Raw genomic sequence first — 20,470 nt, forward strand, 5'->3', positions numbered from 1 at the left:
CGGGGGTGGGGAGAGGGTTTACGGGGGGTGGGGAGAGGGTTTACAGGGGTGGGGAGAGGGTTTACGAGGGTGGGGAGAGGGTTTACGAGGGTGGGGAGAGGGGTTACGGGGGTGGGGAGAGGGTTTACGGGGGTGGGGAGAGGGTTACGGGGGTGGGGAGAAGGTTACGGGGGTGGGGAGAAGGTTACGGGGGTGGGGAGAAGGTTACGGGGGTGGGGAGAGGGTTACGGGGGTGGGGAGAGGGTTACGGGGGTGGGGAGAGGGTTACGGGGGTGGGGAGAGGGTTTAGGGGGGTGGGGAGAGGGTTTACGGGGGTGGTGAGAGGGTTTACGGGGGTGAGGAGAGGGTTTACGGGGGTGGGGAGAGGGGTTACGGGGGTGGGGAGAGGGGTTACGGGGGTGGGAAGAGGGTTTACGGGGGTGGGAAGAGGGTTTACGGGGGTGGGGAGAGGGTTTACGGGGGTGGGGAGAGGGGTTACGGGGGTGGGGAGAGGGTTACGGGGGTGGGGAGAGGGGTTACAGGGGTGGGGAGAGGGTTACGGGGGTGGGGAGAGGGTTACGGGGGTGGGGAGAGGGTTACGGGGGTGGGGAGAGTGTTACGGGGTGGGGAGAGGGGTTACAGGGGTGGGGAGAGGGTTACAGGGGTGGGGGAGAGGGTTACGGGGGTGGGGAGAGGGGTTACAGGGGTGGGGAGAGGGGTTACAGGGGTGGGGAGAGGGGTTACAGGGGTGGGGAGAGGGTTACAGGGGTGGGGAGAGGGGTTACGGGGGTGGGGAGAGGGTTACGGGGGTGGGGAGAGGGGTTACGGGGGTGGGGAGAGGGGTTACGGGGGTGTGGAGAGGGGTTACGGGGGTGGGGAGAGGGTTTACGGGGGTGGGGAGAGGGTTTACGGGGGTGGGGAGAAGGTTTACGGGGGTGGGGAGAGGGTTTACGGGGGTGGGGAGAGGGTTACGGGGGTGGGGAGAGGGGTTACGGGGGTGGGGAGAGGGGTTACGGGGGTGGAGAGAGGGTTGCGGGGTTGGAGAGGGTTGAGGGGTTGGAGAGGGTTGCGGGGTTGGAGCGGGTTACGGGGTTGGAGAGGGTTACGTGGGTGGGGAGGGACATGCTTAACAAAAACATAGGCCTCACCAGTCTGGCAGTGGGACCAACTCCTGTGCAGATTGGGCGGTGGTCGTCCCATTGTTAAATCGGTATGCTTTGCACCAGAAAAGCAGGCACAACACATAATGTCTACCCCACTGTGTCTTCCCAGCATATTCTGTTTTTAATCTGTGCGCACGCGTGTGTACATAATCACCTTGCGTCATTTTATTTGCATTTTGTGGTGTTTTGAGGTTCAGCACAACACATTTTGTAGTTCTGAAAAGACAATATTCTTCCCCTCACATCATCGTCCTGTAATCCTGATGAATCCGTTGCTCATTCCCATGCGTCATCCATTCTGACATCAATCCCTACCCGTTAACCCAAAACGGTGACATATCCTAAAGACCAAACATGATATCAAGAAAGTCCTATCCCCTCATCAGTCCAGAGCTTACTGCTGCCATTTAAAGCACATTACCCGCAAGCGACCCAAAGTATGCCCATACTAGGAGGCTATTGATGGCTGTGCCTTCAGCTGCCAAGGATCTAAGCTCTGGAATTCCCTCCCTAAACCCCCCCGTCTCTCTACATCTCTTTCCTCTTTTAAGAAACCTACCTCTTTGACCAAGCTTTCAATCATCTGCCCTCGTATCTCCTTTTGTGTCTTGGTGTCAAATTTTGTTTGATAATGCTCCCATGAAGCACCTCGGGATGTTTTACTATGTTAAAGGTGCTATAAAATACAAGTTATTGTCTCTCCTGTGGGTCTATCTCCTTTTAACATCTTTAAGTACCTTTCATGTTTGACTAGACCTATTCTGCTTTCCCAAACATGTGTAAGCTACAGAATAAAGCTGCTCAACATTGTATGTTCCACCTATATTTTCTAGGGGAGACAATGGGCCAGACTTTTCGGTGGTAATGATGGCGAAACAGTCAGCGTTCACCGCCATTACGCCTCTGAAACTGACCATAACTTCAGGATTTAGCGCGTGCGCATATAAGCACAGAAATCCTAAACTTGCGGGCAGTCATTCCCTGCTTTGCCACGGTTTGCACTGTAGAACACCCCATAGCCGGCAATTGGTGAACTCACTTGAACTGATGAAAACAAGTTCCACCTCATTGAACAATGTTTAACTTTTTATGGGGTTTTGAAACCCCATAAAAAGTTAAAGCTTGTTCAATGAGGTGGAACTTGTTTTTTAACGCTGTATTGACTGCTGATCAATCGTTCTGGCTCTGGAAACGAATTTTATATTTGTGGAGTGTCAGATTTCTCCATTATGATAAAAATTACTTTAAATGAATAAAAAAGTATATATTTTTAAGCCAGCTTCTACTTTAACCCGATATATATGTCCCAATCTTTATTTCGCTCTCTATAAAAACATTTAGAAAATGAATGATAAAAGCTGCTTTTTATTTCCTGCTTTGCTATCTGTGAGAATTCTTCAATATAACTGGCTGCTTAGCCAGCTTGATGACATCACTGCTGTGCTGTATGCTGGAGATCCCTGATAGGCAGCGTTACAATCAAAGTAACATTGAAAAAATTAAATTTTTCGCACAGAGATCGCAAGATCTTTGTGGGCAGCTTTCTTTGAGGTTGGTGGTGATCACCATCACTTTGCCACTGACCACAAATTCTGGGCCATTGGTTTCAAGCATTAGGTCGATCAGGTTCTTGCTAACTGCCGACGAAGGCTAGATTGTTCTCATCGTACCGTTTGGCACTTCTACTTCTGCCGGCAGCCTCAGTGTGTATATTATGGGATGCAGCAGCCAGGCTACCTTTGTATTGCTGTCACTTCTCTTCCCACAGACTACTTCTCCCCCCCCCCTCCCCCCAAAGATCTGGATCTCAGATTGCAGCACATAGTGTGTGAGAGCCTTTCACCCTACACATCGTCCGTATGTTGGAATGAAGATATCCCATTCTTTCTAAGGTGCTTTTCATTTTCCTGTCATTAACCAGTTGTGTCAGGAGTTCTATGGTGGTTATACTATGACAACACGAATGATCCGAGCATAGTCTTGGAAACGGAGAAGGAAAACACCAAAGCGCTTCTGGGATTTGCCATTACTGCAACCATCATATCGGTAAGAACCTTTAAAAAAAAAAAAATCCTGGATTATCAACTCGTTAAAGGGGTGCATTTAACAACCTGAAGTTGAAGAGATGTAGTGAAGGTATATCTGTAACACCGGGTCCAGACCATTTCAGTACCTGCTTCAGGCCTGGAATTACTCATTTTACTTTGTGCTTTAGTTGCAGCATTTCACATCTGCAGTTTTAACGTACTTTTATGTGCGCTGTGGTAAATGTACAGCTATGGTTGAGATCTGAACTGAGTGAACTAGGGTCACCTATGTTCAGATGTTGCCATCTTTGCTCAGGTCATGAGCACATTTCGAACATTTGGGACAGAGCAAACACAGAGCCTGTGTCTGATTTTGCGGACATGTTAGTAAATCAACTTCAAGTGTTCCTTCTTTGAATAAAATCTCAGTGATGCATGTTGAAATCGAATTCAGAAACACTTTTGCGACGACCATTACAAGTTCAATTTTTTTATTGCTTTTTTAATAAAAAGTAGACCATTAAGTCAGTGAACATGAAGTGGGGTTTCCTCATCTAAATATATTTCATTCAGGAAAAACAAGGTCAGAATATAGAATAACATCCTGTATCCCCTTGTAATTTTCTTTCAGGAAGTTCTGTTTGGCAAAGCAAACTGTACCCTTAAAAATAAAGACAGTATTGCAGGCTAACACATGGAATCATTTCTGGGTCCTAACAAAGTGGCTGCTCTGTGATTTGTTTTAACCAAATAGACAAAATGGATGGCTGTCTTCAACTTTGCTTCGAAAGTAGTTGCCATGTTATGCTTGGCTCAATGGTAGTGTTCTCACTGCTGAGTCAGAAGGTCATGGGTGCAAGTCCCGTGCCAGAAAACTGACCCCATAATCTAGGCTCATGCTGAGGGAGTTCTGCATTGTCGGAGATGCTATCCTTCGGATGAGATGTCACTCAAACCCTTGTCTGCCTGGTCAGGTAGTTGTAAAAAAAATCCCATGTCGCAACTTGAGGAAGAAGAGAGAAGTTCTCCAGGTGTCAATTATTTCTCAACCAACATTGTCAAAACAAATGAACTGGTCATTTATCACAATGCTGTTTGTGGGATCTTGCCATGCTTGTCTACATAACAACAGTGACTGGCCTTCACAATAATTAGTTGGCTGTGAAGCACTTTGGGATATACTGAGGACATGAAAGGGGCTATATAAATGCAAGTTTCTTTCTGTAGTTATTTTGCTAACAGATTTACTGTGTCTGCAGGTAATCCTTATAGTGCTGACCTTGGTGATGTGGAAAAGGATCGCTCTGACTCTTCAGCTGTTCCAGATTTCCAGTAACGTACTCCGGAATGTTCCTCTGTTGCTCTTCCAGCCATTGTGGACCTTCATCATCCTCATTTTATTCTGGATATATTGGGTGGCTGTGCTTCTAAGTCTAGGCACTGCAGGTGGGTGGCTGTGCCACTGATTTCTGTACAATGTTACTAAAACCATTGAGTGTGGCAGCTCATCCCAGAATACCCAGGTTAGAACATAAGAAATAGGAGCAGGAGTAGGCCATTTGTCCCCTCGAGCCTGCTCCACCATTCAATAAGATCATGGCTGATCTGATCTTGGCCTCACCTCCACTTCCCTGCCCGCTCCCCATAACCCTTGACTCCCTTTCATTCAAAAATAGAGAATTCCAAAGATTCACGACCTTCTGAGAGAAGAAATTCCTCTTCATCTCCTTTTTAAATGGGCGACCCCTTATTCTGAAACTATGACCCCTAGTTTAAGATTCCCCCATGAGCGGGAAACATCCTCTGCATCTACCCTGTCAAGCCCCCTTAGAATCTTATACCTTTCAATAAGATCACCTCTCATTCTTCTAAATTCCAGTATAGGCCCAATCTGGTCAACCTTTCTTCTTAGCTTGAAGAAGAATTCCGCAGAATATGCTAAGAAGCAACATAACTTTACAGAGGCTCGTGACCGACTAATTGTTTTGCACACATTTTATATAGTTGCAATAATGAAATATGACATCCATCAAAATGTATGTATGTGTGTATGTGTGTGTGTGTGTGTGAGACTATAGTTCTTTTTCACAAGCCAAAAGTGCATTGCATAGAAATAATCTAATGCATAACAAAAAATAACGGTGTCTCTTGGGAGCCTTGAGTGTTAATTTGGGAACTGGTTTGAAAACAGGCCAGATTCCTTTTCTTGATTTCAGTAAGAGTCCAACATGAGATGAATTTGGGAAGGTTCAAAGCAGTTCCAAACGGATGTGGTCCCACAGCACGCACAATATGTTCCTGGCTTGGCAAAAAGGTGACAATTTCTTCCAGAGAGACGACTGGGAAATAGCAGAATGGCACACTGCTGCAGTAGGAGGTGCACTTTCAGGATTGGGGCAAAGGAGCTGCCTTTCATGACTCAGAAAATGTTTGAAGACCCTATTGTTTCTGATCCTTGTCGCCAATGAGCGGAGCAGTCACAACAGTGACAACACTTCAAAAGTACTTTATTGGGTGTAAAGTGCTTTGGGACGTTCTGAGGTCATGAAAGGTGCTATACAAATGCAAGTCTGTCTTTTTTGTCTTTCTGTCTGAGTGCATTATTAAATTGATTTATGAGAGATTATCCAGTTTAGCTAGGTTGCTGGGACACCTTAATAGGAATTCGAGAGGGAGCCTTGTCTTCCTGTAATCTTGGCAGAGGTGTTGACCGGACTTGATTTCAAGTCGTGAGGTAGGGGAAGCAGGAATGAGAGCAGAAATCTGCTGACCCTCGCGACTTATCGACCGAGCCACGGAGAAAATCGCTGATCTCCTGGGCTTCTGCAGGCAGAGCTCTGGATAGGAACCCCTGATTCTGGGAAGCTCCTGCTCACCCCCTCCGGCTGATGGAGAGTGGTATTGACTGAGCCACGGCAAAGGCAGTGGCCCTGAAGTTAGAAAAAGACCATTGAATCCGTCCAGGCCGCTGTGTCATCCCGCTCCTGTTGCAGCACCTGCTCTGTTTATTTTTAAATGTGTGCCAGATCATGATCATTCCCATCTACTCCGTGCTGAATTGGGAGCCATTCTAGTTTCCTTTAGAATGCTTCATTGGAATCAGTATTTACTGCATCACAGGGCAGTCGTTTTACAGGTCGACAGCACTAATTATTGCAGAAACTATGAAGCTCAAGAGAAGCTCTAGGAACAGCATTTCATCTTTCGATTCGGCACTTTGCAGCTTTAACCACTCAATATAACCACCACTCCCATTTTTTCAGACCGCAGGTGCTGATAATGATTCTATTGTTGCCACCAGCGCTGCCTCCGCAAGATCCTGCAAATCCCTTAGGAAGACAGACGCACCAACGTCAGTGTCCTCGCCCAGGCCAACATCCCCAGCATTGATACAGGTTTAGATAGGTTAAGCGAATGGGCTAAGGTTTGGCAGATGGAATACAATGTCAGAAAGTGTGAGGTCATCCACCTTGGGGGGAAAAAAAACAGTAAAAGGGAATATTATTTGAATGGGGAGAAATTACAACATGCTGCGGTGCAGAGGGACCTGGGGGTCCTTGTGCACGAATCCCAAAAAGTTAGTTTGCAGGTACAGCAGGTAATCAGGAAGGCGAATGGAATGTTGGCCTTCATTGCGAGAGGGATGGAGTACAAAAGCAAGGAGGTCCTGCTGCAACTGTATAGGGTATTGGTGAGGCCGCACCTGGAGTATTGTGTGCAGTTTTGGTCACCTTACTTAAGGAATGATATACTAGCTTTGGAGGGGGTATAGAGACGATTCACTAGGCTGATTCCGGAGATGAGGGGGTTACCTTATGATGATAGATTGAGTAGATTGGGTCTTTACTCGTTGGAGTTCAGAAGGATGAGGGGTGATCTTATAGAAACATTTAAGATAATGAAAGGGATAGACAAGATCGAGGCAGAGAGTTTGTTTCCACTGGTCGGGGAGACTAGAACTAGGGGGCACAGCTTCAAAATACGGGGGAGCCAATTTAAAACCGAGTTGAGAGGGAATTTCTTCTCCCAGAGGGTTGTGAATCTGTGGAATTCTCTGCCCAAGGAAGCAGTTGAGACTAGCTCATTGAATGTATTCAAGTCACAGATAGATAGATTTTTAACCAATAAGGGAATTAAGGGTTACGGGGAGTGGGCGGGTAAGTGGAGCTGAGTCCACGGCTAGATCAGCCATGATCTTGTTGAATGGCGGAGCAGGCTCGAGAGACTAGATGGCCTACTCCTGTTCCTAATTCTTATGTTCTTATTGAAGCACTGACCACGCTCGACCAGCTCCGTTGGGCAGGCCACATCGTCCGCATGCCCGACATGAGACTCTCAAAGCAAGCGCTCTACTTGGAGCTCCGACACAGCAAGCGAGCCCCAGTTGGGTAGAGGAAACATTTCAAGAACACCCTCAAAGTCTCCTTGATAAAGTTTAACATCCCCACCCTCACCTGGGAATCCCTGGCCCAAGATCGTCCTAAGTGGTGGAAGAGCATCCGGAAGGGCGCTGAGCACCTCGAGTCTCGTCGCCAAGAGCATACAGAAAACAAGCACAGGCAGCGGAAGGAACATACAGCAAACCAGACTCCCCACCCACCCTTTCCTTCAACCACTCTCTGTCCCACCTGTGACAGAGACTGTAATTCCCGTATTGGACTGTATAGTCACCTGAGAACTCACTTTTAGAGTGGAAGCAAGTCTTCCTCCATTCCGAGGGACTGCCTATGATGATGATGATGATTGTTGCCATTTACAGCTCCTCTAGATACATCTTTTACTTCTTTACTTGTCCCATTACTACCCTCTTTTGCTGTTTAATCACTCCTGCCTTATGAAGGATTTATGAAGGGGAAGTCATGTTTGACAAATTTGCTGGAGTTCTTTGAGGATGTAACAAACAGGGTTGCTAAAGGGGAACCAGTGGATGTGGTGTATTTGGACTTCCAGAAGGCATTTGACAAGGTGCCACATAAAAGGTTACTGCACAAGATAAAAGTTCATGGGGTTGGGGGTAATATATTAGCATGGATAGAGAATTACCTAACTAACAGAGAACAGAGTCAGGATAAATGGTTCATTCCCTGGTTGGCAACTAGTAACTAATGGGGTGCCGCAGGGATCAGTGCTGGAACCCCAACTATTTTCTATATTAACGAGTTGGAAGAAGGGACTGAGTGTAACGTAGCCAAGTTCGCTGATGATACAAAGATGGGAGGAAAAGCAATGTGTGAGGAGGACACAACAAATCTGCAAAAGGACATAGACAGACTAAGTGAGTGGGCAAAAAATTTGGCAGATGGAGTATAATGTTGGAAAGTGTGAGGTCATGCACTTTGGCAGAAAAAAATCAAAGAGCAAGTTATTATTTAAATGGAGAAAAATTGCAAAGTGCCACAGTACAGTGGGACCTGAGGGTACTTGTACATGAAACGCAAAAGGATAGTATGCAGGTACAGCAAGTGATCGGGAAGGCCAATGGTATCTTGGTCTTTATTGCAAAGGGGATGGAGTATAAAAGCAGGGAAGTCTTGCTATTAAGTTATTTGGTGAGGCCACACCTGGAATACTGCGTGCAGTTTTGGTATTCATATTTACGAAAGGATATACTTACTTTGGAGGCAGTTGAGAAAAGGTTCACTAGGTTAATTGCGGGGATGAGGGGGTTGACTTATGAGGAAAGGTTGAATAAATTGGGCCTCTATTCATTGGAATTCAGAAGAATAAGAGGTGATCTTATCGAAATGTATAACATTATGAGGGGACTTGACAAGGTGGATGAAGAGAGGATGTTCCACTGATCGGGGAGACTAGAACTAGGGGGCATGATCTTAGAATAAGGGGCTGCCCATTTAAGACAGAGATGAGGAGAAATTTCTTCTCTGAGGGTTGTAAATCTGTGGAATTCGCTGCCTCAGAGAGCTGTGGAAGCTGGGACATTGAATAAATTTAAGACAGAAATAGACAGTTTCTTAAATGATAAGGGGTTATGGGGAGCGGGCAGGAAAGTGGAGCTGAGTCCATGATCAGATCAGCCATGATATTGAATGGCGGAGCAGGCTCGAGGGGCCATATGGCCTACTCCTGTTCCTAGTTCTTATGTTGTTATGCCTTCCACCCTGTCACAGACCTTCCCTTTTGTTCTTTCCTCAAACCTGTTACATCGCTAACTTTTTCCAATTCTGACGAAAGGTCATCGGCCTGAAAGGTTAACTCTGTTTCTGTCTCCACAGATGTTGCCTGACCTGCTGAGTATATCCAGCATTCCCTGCTTTTATTCCTCAAGCTGTGTTTCCTCGCGGCTTCTTCAACCTACAACTCGTACCCCTGGTTGTGCACAAAATACTTTTCTACCTCTGCTTTGTCGATACCTTATTTCCTGCCCCCAAAATAGTCCTATTTCATAATAGATTCAATCTTGGTATTGCTCACGCCCTCAGCACAAGTTGGGTCTCAATCCACAAAATATCTTCATTAAAAAGACATGTTGGGATGAACTTGGTGCTCATCAAGTTGAAAGGTGTTAGCGCTGGGGTGCGGACCATTTTTTCGCCCCACTTTTGTAACCCAATATTCGTATTAAGAATTCCCAGATAAGATGTAGAAAAGCCAGCTCCAGGGAGAAACTCCCTTTAGTCTGTTGTTGTCCCTCACTGATGCAGGTGTAGGTATTTTGTTGCTGTGTCATACTTGGAAATGTCAGCACTATGTAGGCTAATAGGTGTCCAGGCAGTATCTTTGAGAGGGGAAGCTTTAGAGATTGCTTATGTTTCAGTCTTGTGGTTTATGAGTTTTTTGCTGGCTGCATATTTCAGTCAGGACACTCACTTTAGGCCCCTGAGGGGAAGTCGGGCACTGTTAGATAATGGTACACTGCAGGGAGGTTTTGCTCCATCACCGACACATTGTTTTGGTGGCAGTGCCTGTAGCTCTTTCTACTTTATAAAATAAATATTGCATCTGTTTTATTTGACGTGCTAGCTCTTGCTCGCTTCCTTTTTCTCCAAGTTGGCTTACATACGCATTTGGTAGGCATTACCTCTAAGAGTATGCTGTGTAGTTATAGAGATTGCGCTGCAGGCTTTAGCTCATATGGATCACAAGGTGGCGTCTGTACACTGCCTGTCAAAAGCTGTGAAGGTTGATTATTATCTGACATGGACCACCGGGGTTTCCAGTAGATCAGAAAAATGACCATAAAAGTGTTGGTGTATAATCAATGCCAGTAATTTTATACATCGCCCGCTAGCTATTAATTAACTAGCTAATTTGCAACGGGATTGTGCATGAACATAAGTAAATGGAACATTTGTGTTCCTCTCTTCCTGTAATACTTCTGTCTTCCTGTTTCCCTCCATATCTCTCGCTCCCTCTTCTACTTCACTCTCTCTCTCTCTCTCTCTCTCTCCTCTTGCGCTCTCTTCTCTCTCTTCTCTCCTTTATTGCTTTCTCTCTCCTATCTTGCTCTCTCCTCTCTGCCTCGCTCCTCTCTCTCTCCTTTCTTGCCCGCTACCCCATCTCTCTCTCTTCAATCTCTCTCTCTCACTCCCCTCTTGCTCGCTCCCCCCTCTCTCTCTGCCTCATACTTTCCTCCTCTCTGTATTCAAATACAGAGAAGCTAATTCCGCTAAATCAGACAAGTGGTAGGTCCATGCTGAGCAAGCTTCCCACTGCTTTATAATCGTTTTTCTAGTCTGTAAAGGAGCTTTTATGAAAAGAGCTCTTATTTGCCAATTCTGATGCATTTTAATAGCAACAACATTCACTGCAGCTTTACGCAAGAAAAAGCTTCCATTTACATCCAGCGCCTCAGGGCATCTCAAAGTGCTTCACCACCAATGAATTGCTTTTGAAGTGCTGTTGACAAAGGCCTAACTCAGTAGGGATTGGCCTCTCCTATTACCCCCAAGCCATCATAGGATAGTTATGTATGTATAAAATGTCTACTGCAAAATGTTGGAAAATGCACCAAATAAAATGTGAAAAGTCAACACTTTCTGGGCATCCCATCCCACACCCCCACTCCCCAAAATAAATCCCTTCATCTAGGCGTTGGTGAAAATGATGAACATACCTCTTAGTGGATTTTGTGTATAATTCCAATCCTTGCTAAAGTACATTTATCTGCAGGCAAATGTGCTCATAAATGGGAAACGGCTTTATCCGTGTTTTACCCCTGAAATGAAAATTCCTGTCAGGGTTAAAGTCGGTGAAGGTAAATCCTGTTTAGGTTTCACTTTATTTTTAACCTCTCCAGGGTCACTATCCAAATCACAGTTAAAAGGCCATTTGGCCCCTCGAGCTTGCTCCGCCATTTAATAAGATCATGGCTGATCTGATCTTGGGCTCAGCTCCACTTCCCTGCCCACTCCCCATTCACTCCCATATCGTTCATTTTGTAACTTATAAAGGTGATCTGACTTCTGGCCAAATATATCATCTGCTTTCACTTTCTTTGATAATCATATAATATGGCCTAGCATATTTTTAGCCCATATTTCCGCCCCCCCCCCCCCAAAAAAAAAGCTGCATTTCATTGATCCAGAAACCCATCGTCACATGAGGCCCCGACCACTTCAGCCAGCTGAAGGAGGTGTGAGAAAGTCAATCTGAGATCCCCACTATCCAGACACTTGACTAGTTAATAAATGTCTCAGCAACTTCATTGCTCTATTGGTTGGGAATAGATGCTCCAGAAGCCGTGTTGACCAGTTTACAATTAAGTCGAGACTTTATTAATGTTATTTGTTTTTATTTTGGCACCTCTGCTTGTTTTATTTATTTTCAAGTGCAATTAGATGTTGATCATTGTCGGTTTAAAGATTTTTCATTGTGAGGGACTAATGGTAGAGTGGTCTGTACTGGTGGGGGTCCTTGTGCATGAAACACACAAAGTGAGTATGCAGGTACAGCAAGTAATCAGGAAGGCAAATGGAATGATGGCTTTTATTGCAAGGGAAGTCCTGCTATAACCATACAGGGCATGGTGAGACCACACCCTGAGTACAACGTACAGTTTTGGTCTCTTTTTATTTAAGGAGGGATATACTTGCATTGGAGACACTTCAGAAAAGGTTCACTAGATTGATTCCTGAGATGAAGAGGTTGACTTATGAAGGAAGGTTGAGCAGGTTGGGCCTGTACTCATTGGAGTTTAGAAGACTGAGATGCGATCTTATTAAAACATACAAGATACTGAGGGGGTTCAACAAGGTAGATACAGAGAGGATGTTTCTAAGCGTGGGGGAATCTAGAACTAGGGGGCATAGTTTAAGAATAAGGAGTCGCCCATTTAGTACTGAGATGAAGAGGAATTTCTTCTCTCATAGGATCGTAAATCTGTGGAATTCTCTGCCCCAGAGAGCTGTGGAGGCTGGGTCATTGAATATATTTACGGTGGTTTATTTGAACGATAAGGGAGTGAAGGGTTATGGGAGCAGTCAGGGAAGTAGAGCAGAGTCCATGATCAGATCAGCTATGATCTAATTGAATGGGGGAGCAGGCTCGAGGGGCCAAATGGCCTACTCCTGCTCCTATTTCTTATGTTCTTCTGGTGTTTTCCTGATTTTGGTGTTCTTGTATTTTACATTTCATTTTTTAATCTCCTCCAGGTAATGCTTATGTAACGGCAGACAATCAGGTTGAGTACAGACCGCTGTCTGGCATTCGGTACATGTGGTGGTACCATTTAATTGGACTGATCTGGACCAGTGAATTTCTTGTTGCTTGTCAGCAAATGACCATCGCTGGGGCTGTGGTGTGCCGTTACTTCAACAGGTAGGAGTAAGAGTAGAACCTGTTTGTTCTAAAGGCTCGAGGTTACCTGGAAATCGGAGCGTAGCTTTGCTATAGGGACTAGAAATAATGGTCCTTTGTCGCAAAAAAGCTGGGGAATTTAAATTCAGTTAATAAATAAATCTGGATTAAAAAGCTAGTATCTGTAATGGTGACCATGAAACTATTGGATTGTTTAAAAACCCATCTGGTTCACTAATATCCTTTAGGGAAGGAAACCTGCCGTCCTTACCCAGACTGGCCTATGTGACTCCAGACCCACAGCAATGTGGTTGACTCTTAAGAACATAAGAAATAAGAACAGGAGTAGGCCATACGGCCCCTCGGGCCTGCTCCGCCATTCAATAAGATCATGGCTGATCTGATCATGGACTCAGCTCCACTTCATCGCCCGCTCCCCATAACCCCTTATCCCCTTACTGTTTAAGAAACTGTCTATTTCTGTCTTAAATTTATTCAATGTTCCAGCTTCCACAGCTCTCTGAGGCATCGAGTTCCACAGATTTACAAACCTCTGAGAGAAGAAATTTCTCCTCATCTCTGTTTTAAATGGGCGGCCCCTTATTCTATGATCATGCCTTCTAGTTCTAGTCTCCCCCATCACTGGAGACATCCTCTCTGCATCCATTTTATCAAGCCCCCTCATAATCTTATACATTTTGATAAGATCACCTCTCATTGTTCTGAATTCCAATGAGTAGAGGCCCAACCTACTCAAACTTTCCTCATAAGTCAACCCCTCATCCCCGGAATCAACCCAGTGAACCTTCTCTGAACTGCCTCCAAAGCAAGTATATCCTTTCGTAAATATGGAAATCAAAACTGCACGCAGTGTTCCAGGTGTGGCCTCACCAATATCTTGTATAGCTGAAGCAAGACTTCCCTGCTTTTATACTCCATCCCCTTTGCAATAAAGGCCAAGATACTATTGGCCTTCCTGATCACTTGCTGTACCTGTATACTATCCTTTTGTGTTTAATGCACAAGTAGCTCCCAGGTCCCGCTGTACAGCAGCACTTTGCAATCTTTCTCCATTTAAATAATAACTTGCTCTTTGATTTTTTTTCTGCCAATATGCATTACCTCATACTTTCCAACATTATACTCCGTTTGCCAAATTTTTGCCCACTCACTTAGCCTGTCTATATCCTTTTGCAGATTTTTTTGTGTCCTCCTCACACATTGCTTTTCCTCCTATCTTTGTATCATCAGCAAACTTGGCTATGTTACACTCAGTCCCTTCTTCCAAGTTGTCAATATAGATTGTAAATAGTTGGTGTCCCAGCACTGATCTCTGCGGCACCCCACTAGTTACTGGTTGCCAACCAGAGAATGAACCATTTATCCCAACTCTCTGTTTTCTGTTAGTTAGCCAATCCTCTATCCATGCTAATATATTACCTCCAACCGCGTGAACTTTTATCTTGTGCCGTAACCTTTTATGTTGCACCTTGTCAAATGCCTTCTGGAAGTCCAAATTCACCACATCCACTGGTTTTCCTTTATCCATCCTGTTCATTACATCCTCAAAGAATTCCAGCAAATTTGTCAAACATGACTTCCCCTTCATAAATCCATGCTGAATCTGCCTGACCGAATTTTGCTTTTCCAAGTGTCCTGCTACTGCTTCTTTAATAATGGACTCCAACATTTTCCCAACCATAGATGTTAGGCTAACTGGTCTATAGTTTCCTGCTTTTTGTCTGCCTCCTTTTTTAAATAGGAGCGTCACATTTGCAGTTTTCCAATCTGCTGGGACCTCCCCAGAATCCAGGGAATTTTGGTAAATTACAACCAATGCATCCACAATCCCTGCCGCTACTTCTCTTAAGACCCTAGGATACAAGCCATCAGGTTCAGGGGATTTATCTGCCTTTAGTCCCATTATCTTACTGAGTATCACCTCCTTAGTGATTGTGATTGTGTTAAGTTCCTACCCCCTTATAGCCCCTTGACTATCCACTGTTGGGATATTGTTAGTGTCCTCTACCGTAAAGACTGATACAAAATATTTGTTCAGAGTTTCTTCCATCTCCATGTTCCCCATTACTAATTCCCCGGTCTCGTCCTCTAAAGGACCAACATTTACTTTAGCCACTCTTTTCCCTTCTATATACCTATAGAAACTCTTGCTATCTGTTTTTATATTTTGTGCTAGTTTACTTTCATAGTCTATCTTCCCTTTCTTAATCATTTTTTTAGTCATTCTTTGCTGGCTTTTAAGAGCTTCCCAGTCTTCTGTCCTCCCACTAGTTTTGGCCACTTTGGATGCTCTTGTTTTTAATTGGATACCGATTTTATTTCTTTAGTTAGCCACGGATGGCTCTCTTTTCTCTTACACCTTTTCCTCCTCACTGGAATATATTTTTCTTGAGTTGTGAAATATCTCCTTAAATATACACCATTGTTCATCAACCAATCCTACACTTTCATCTATTTTCCCAGTACACTTTAGCCAACTCTGCCCTCATACCTTCATAGTCTCCTTTATTTGAGCTTAGTACGCTGGTTAGAGATCCAACTTTCTCACCCTCCATCTGAATTTGAAATTCAAAATGCTCTGACCACTCATTCCGAGGGGATCCTTTACTAGGAGATTGTTTATTAAGCCTGTCTCATTACACAGGACCAGATCGAAGATAGCCTTCCCCCTGGTTGGTTCGGTTACATACAGCTCAAGGAACCCGTCCCTTATGCACTCTATGAACTCCTCCTCAAGGCTACCTAGACCAATTTAATTCGTCCAATCAATATGGAGATTAAAATCACCCATGATTATTGCTGTTCCCTTTTTACAAGCCCCCACTATTTTCTGGTTTATGCTCCGACCATCAGAGTTGCTAGTGTTAGGGGGCCTAAAGACTACACTCACCAGTGACTTTTTCCCCTTATTATTCCTTATCTCTACCCAAACTGTTTCAACATCCTGATCATTTGAGCCAATATCATTTCTCACTATTGCAGTGATTCCATTCTTTATCAATAGAGCTACCCAACCTCCTTTTCCTTTCTGTCTGTCCTTCTGGATTGTCAAATACCCCTGAATATTTAATTCCCAGTCCTGGTCACCTTGCAACCATGTCTCTCTTATGGCTATCAGATCATACCCATTTATCTCAATTTGTGCCGTCGACGCACCTATTTTGTTACAAATGCTACGTGCATTTCGACAAAGTGCCTTTAAATGTGTTTTTTTACATTTTGTTCCTGCTTGTTTCCTCTCTCCTTCAAACTCACTTTCTTTATTTTTGCTTTCTAATTCCAGCTTTATTCCCCTCCCTGCTGAATCTATTTTCAGGTTCCCATCCGCCTGCCAAGCTAGTTTAAACCCTCCCCAACAGCACTAGCAAACCCCGCAGCGAGGATATTGGTCCCGGCTCTGTTGAGGTGCAACCCCGTGTACAGGTTCCATCTCCCCCAGAAGCGGTCCTAATGCCTCAGGAAACTAAAGCCCTCCCGCCTGCACCATCTCTCCAGCTACATAGTCATCTGCTCTACCCTTCTACTTCTATACTCACTAGCTCATGGCACTGGGAGTAATCCAGAGAGTACTACCTTTGAGGTCCTGCTTTTTAATCTCTCTCCAAACTCCATAAACTCTGCTTGAAGGACCTCATCCCTCTTCCTACCTATGTCATTGGTACCGATGTGGACCACGACCTCTGGCTGTTCACCCTCTCCGCCCAGAAAGTCCTGCAGCCACTCAGTGACATCCTTGACCCTGGCACCAGGGAGACAACATACCATCCTGGAGTCACGTTTGCAGCTGCAGAAATGCCTGTCTGCTCCACTGACTATCAAATCCCCTACCACTATAACTCTGCCATTCTTCTTCCTTCCCCACCCACCCCAGTGCAGCTGAGCCACCCGTGGTGCCATGGACTTGGCTCTGGCAGCACTCCCAGAGCCATCATCACCCCCACCGGCACTCAGAACACAATACCGGTTGGAGAGCGAGGTGGACTCGGGACTGCTGCACTACATAGAAACATAGAAAATAGGTGCAGGAGTAGGCCATTCGGCCCTTCGAGCCTGCACCACCATTCAATAAGATCATGGCTGATCATTCACCTCAATACCCCTTTCCTGCTTTCTCTCTATACTCCTTGATCCCTTTAGCCGTAAGGACCATATCTAACTCCCTCTTGCATATATCCAATGAACTGGCATCAACATCTCTCTGCTGTAGGGTTAACAACTCACTGAGTGAAGAAGTTTCTCCTCATCTCAGTCCTAAATGGCTTACCCCTTATCCTTAGACTATGTCTCCTGGTTCTGGACTTCCCCAACATCGGAAACATTCTTCCTGCATCTAACCTGTACAGTCCCGTCAGAATTTTATGTTTCTATGAGATCCCCTCTTATCCTTCTAAACTCCAGCGAATACAGGCCCAGTTGATCCAGTTTCTCCTCATATGTCAGTCCTGCCATCCCGGGAATCAGTCTGGTGAACCTTCGCTGTACTCCCTCAATAGCAAGAACGTCCTTCCTCAGATTAGGAGACTAAAACTGAACACCACATTCCAGGTGAGGCCTCACCAAGGCCCTGTACAACTGCAGTAAGACCTCCCTGCTCCTATACTCAAATCCCCTAGCTATGAAGGCCAACATACCATTTGCCTTCTTTACCGCCTGCTGAACCTGCATGGCAACCTTCAATGACTGATGTACCATGATACCCAAGTCTCGCTGCACCTCCCCTTTTCCTAATCTGCCGCCATTCAGATAATAATCTGCATTCGTGTTTTTGCCACCAAAGTGGATAACCTCACATTTATCCACATTATACTGCATCTGCCATGTATTTTCCCACTCACCTAACCTGTCCAATTCCCCCTGCAGCCTCTTAGCATTCTCCTCACAGCTCACACCGCTACCCAGCTTAGTGTCATCTGCAAACTTGGAGATATCACACTCAATTCCCTCATCCAAATCATTAATGTATATTGTAAATAGCTGAGGTCCCAGCACTGAGCCCTGTGGCAACCCACTAGTCACTGCCTGCCATTCTGAAAAGGACCCGTTTATCTTGACTCTCTGCTTCCCGTCTGCCAACCAGTTCCCTATCCACGTCAGTACATTACCCCCAATACCATGTGCTTTAATTTTGCACACCAATCTCTTGTGTGGGACCTTGTCAAAAGCCTTTTAATAGTCCAAATATACCACATCCACTGGTTCTCCCCTGTCCACTCTATCAGTTACATCCTCAAAAAACTCCAGAAGATTTGTCAAGCAGGATTTCCCTTTCATAAATCCATGCTGACTTGGACTGATCCCGTCACTGCTTTCCAAATGTGCTGCTATTTCATCTTTAATAATTGATTTCAACATTTTCCCCACTACTGATGTCAGGCTAACCGGTCTATAATTACTCGTTTTCTCTCTCCCTCCTTTCTTAAAAAGTGGTGTTACATTAGCTACCCTCCAGTCCATAGACTGTTGCAAAATGATCACCAATGCATCCACTATTTCGAGGGCCACTTCCTCAAGTACTCTGGGATGCAGACTATCAGGCCGCGGGAATTTATCGGCCTTCAATCCCATCAATTTGCCTAACACAATTTCCCGCCTAATAAGGATTTCATAGAAACATAAAAAATAGGTGCAGGAGCAGGCCATTCGGCCCTTCGAGCCTACACCGCCATTCAATGAGTTCATGGCTGAGTATGCAACTTCAGTACCCCATTCCTGCTTTCTTGCCATACCCCTTGATCTCCCTAGTAGTAAGGACTACATCTAACTCCTTTTTGAATATATTTAGTGAATTGGCCTCAACAACTTTCTGTGGCAGAGAATTCTTCTCTGGGTGAAGAAGTTTCTCCTCATCTCGGTCCTAAATGGCTTACCCCTTATCCTTAGATGTGACCCTTGGTTCTGGACTTCCCCAATATTGGGAACATTCTTCCTGCATCTAACCTGTCTAAACCCGTCAGAATTTTAAACGTTTCGATGAGATCCCCTCTTATTCTTCTGAACTCCAATGAATACAAGCCCAGTTGATCCAGTCTTTCTTGATATGTCAGTCCCGCCATCCCGGGAATCAGTCTGGTGAACCTTCGCTGCACTCCCTCAATAGCAAGAATGTCCTTCCTCAAGTTCGGAGACCAAAACTGTACACAATACTCCAGGTGTGGCCTCACCAAGGTCCTGTACAACTGTAGTAATACCTCCTTGCCCCTGTACTCAAATCCCCTCGCTATGAAGGCCAACATGCCATTTGCTTTCTTAACCGCCTGCTGTACCTGCATGCCAACCTTCAATGACTGATGTACCATGACACCCAGGTCTCGTTGCACCTCCCCTTTTCCTAATCTGTCACCATTCAGATAATAGTCTGTCTCTCTGTTTTTACCACCAAAGTGGATAACCTCACATTTATCCATATTATACTTCATCTGCCATGCATTTGCCCACTCACCTAACCTATCCAAGTCACTCTGCAGCCTCATAGCATCCACCTCGCAGCTCACACTGCCACCCAACTTAGTGTCATCCGCAAATTTGGAGATACTACATTTAATCCCCTCCTCCAAATCATTAATGTACAATGTAAACAGCTGGGGCCCCAGCACAGAACCTTGCGGTACCCCACTAGTCACTGCCTGCCATTCTGAAAAGTACCCATTTACTCTTTGCTTCCTGTCTGACAACCAGTTCTCTATCCACGTCAGCACACTACCCCCAATCCCATGTGCTTTAACTTTGCACATTAATCTCTTGTGTGGGACCTTGTCGAAAGCCTTCTGAAAGTCCAAATATACCACATCAATTGGTTCTCCCTTGTCCACTCTACTGTAAACATCCTCAAAAAATTCCAGAAGATTTGTCAAGCATGATTTCCCTTTCACAAATCCATGCTGACTTGGACCTATCATGTCACCTCTTTCCAAATGCGCTGCTATGACATCCTTAATAATTGATTCCACCATTTTACCCACTACCGATGTCAGGCTAACCAGTCTATAATTCCCTGTTTTCTCTCCCTCCTTTTTTAAAAAAGTGGGGTTACATTGGCTACCCTCCACTCCATAGGAACTGATCCAGAGTCTATGGAACGTTGGAAAATGACTGTCAATGCATCCGCTATTTCCAAGGCCACCTCCTTAAGTACTCTGGGATGCAGTCCATCAGGCCCTGGGGATTTATCGGCCTTCAATCCCATCAATTTCCCCAACACAATTTCCCGACTAATAAGGATTTCCCTCAGTTTCTCCTTCTTACTAGACCCTCTGACCCCTTTTATATCCGGAAGGTTGTTTGTGTCCTCCTTAGTGAATACCGAACCAAAGTACTTGTTCAATTGATATGCCATTTCTTTGTTCCTCAATATGACTTCCTCTGATTCTGACTGCAGGGGGCCTATGTTTGTCTTTACTAACCTTTTTCTCTTTACATATCTATAGAAGCTTTTGCAGTCAGTTTTAATGTTCCCTGCAAGTTTCCTCTCGTACTCCATTTTCCCTGCCCTAATCAAACCCTTTGTCCTCCTCTGCTGAGTTCCAA

The 20,470-nt window shown here is 45.0% G+C and overlaps 1 protein-coding gene across 1 annotated transcript in view; it reads left to right on the plus strand.

Annotated features, from left to right (window-relative positions):
• LOC139268459 (choline transporter-like protein 3) overlaps nucleotides 1-20,470 on the plus strand; it is a 112,016-nt gene that overhangs the window by 64,782 nt on the left and 26,764 nt on the right. Inside the window, exons 8-10 of the mRNA XM_070886635.1 lie at nucleotides 3,064-3,188; nucleotides 4,429-4,615; nucleotides 12,781-12,946. Coding sequence (XP_070742736.1) covers nucleotides 3,064-3,188; nucleotides 4,429-4,615; nucleotides 12,781-12,946 — 478 coding nt within the window. The remainder of the gene's footprint in view (nucleotides 1-3,063; nucleotides 3,189-4,428; nucleotides 4,616-12,780; nucleotides 12,947-20,470) is intronic.

The sequence above is a fragment of the Pristiophorus japonicus genome, chromosome 8, assembly GCF_044704955.1.
Source record: "Pristiophorus japonicus isolate sPriJap1 chromosome 8, sPriJap1.hap1, whole genome shotgun sequence".
NCBI lineage: Eukaryota > Metazoa > Chordata > Chondrichthyes > Pristiophoridae > Pristiophorus > Pristiophorus japonicus.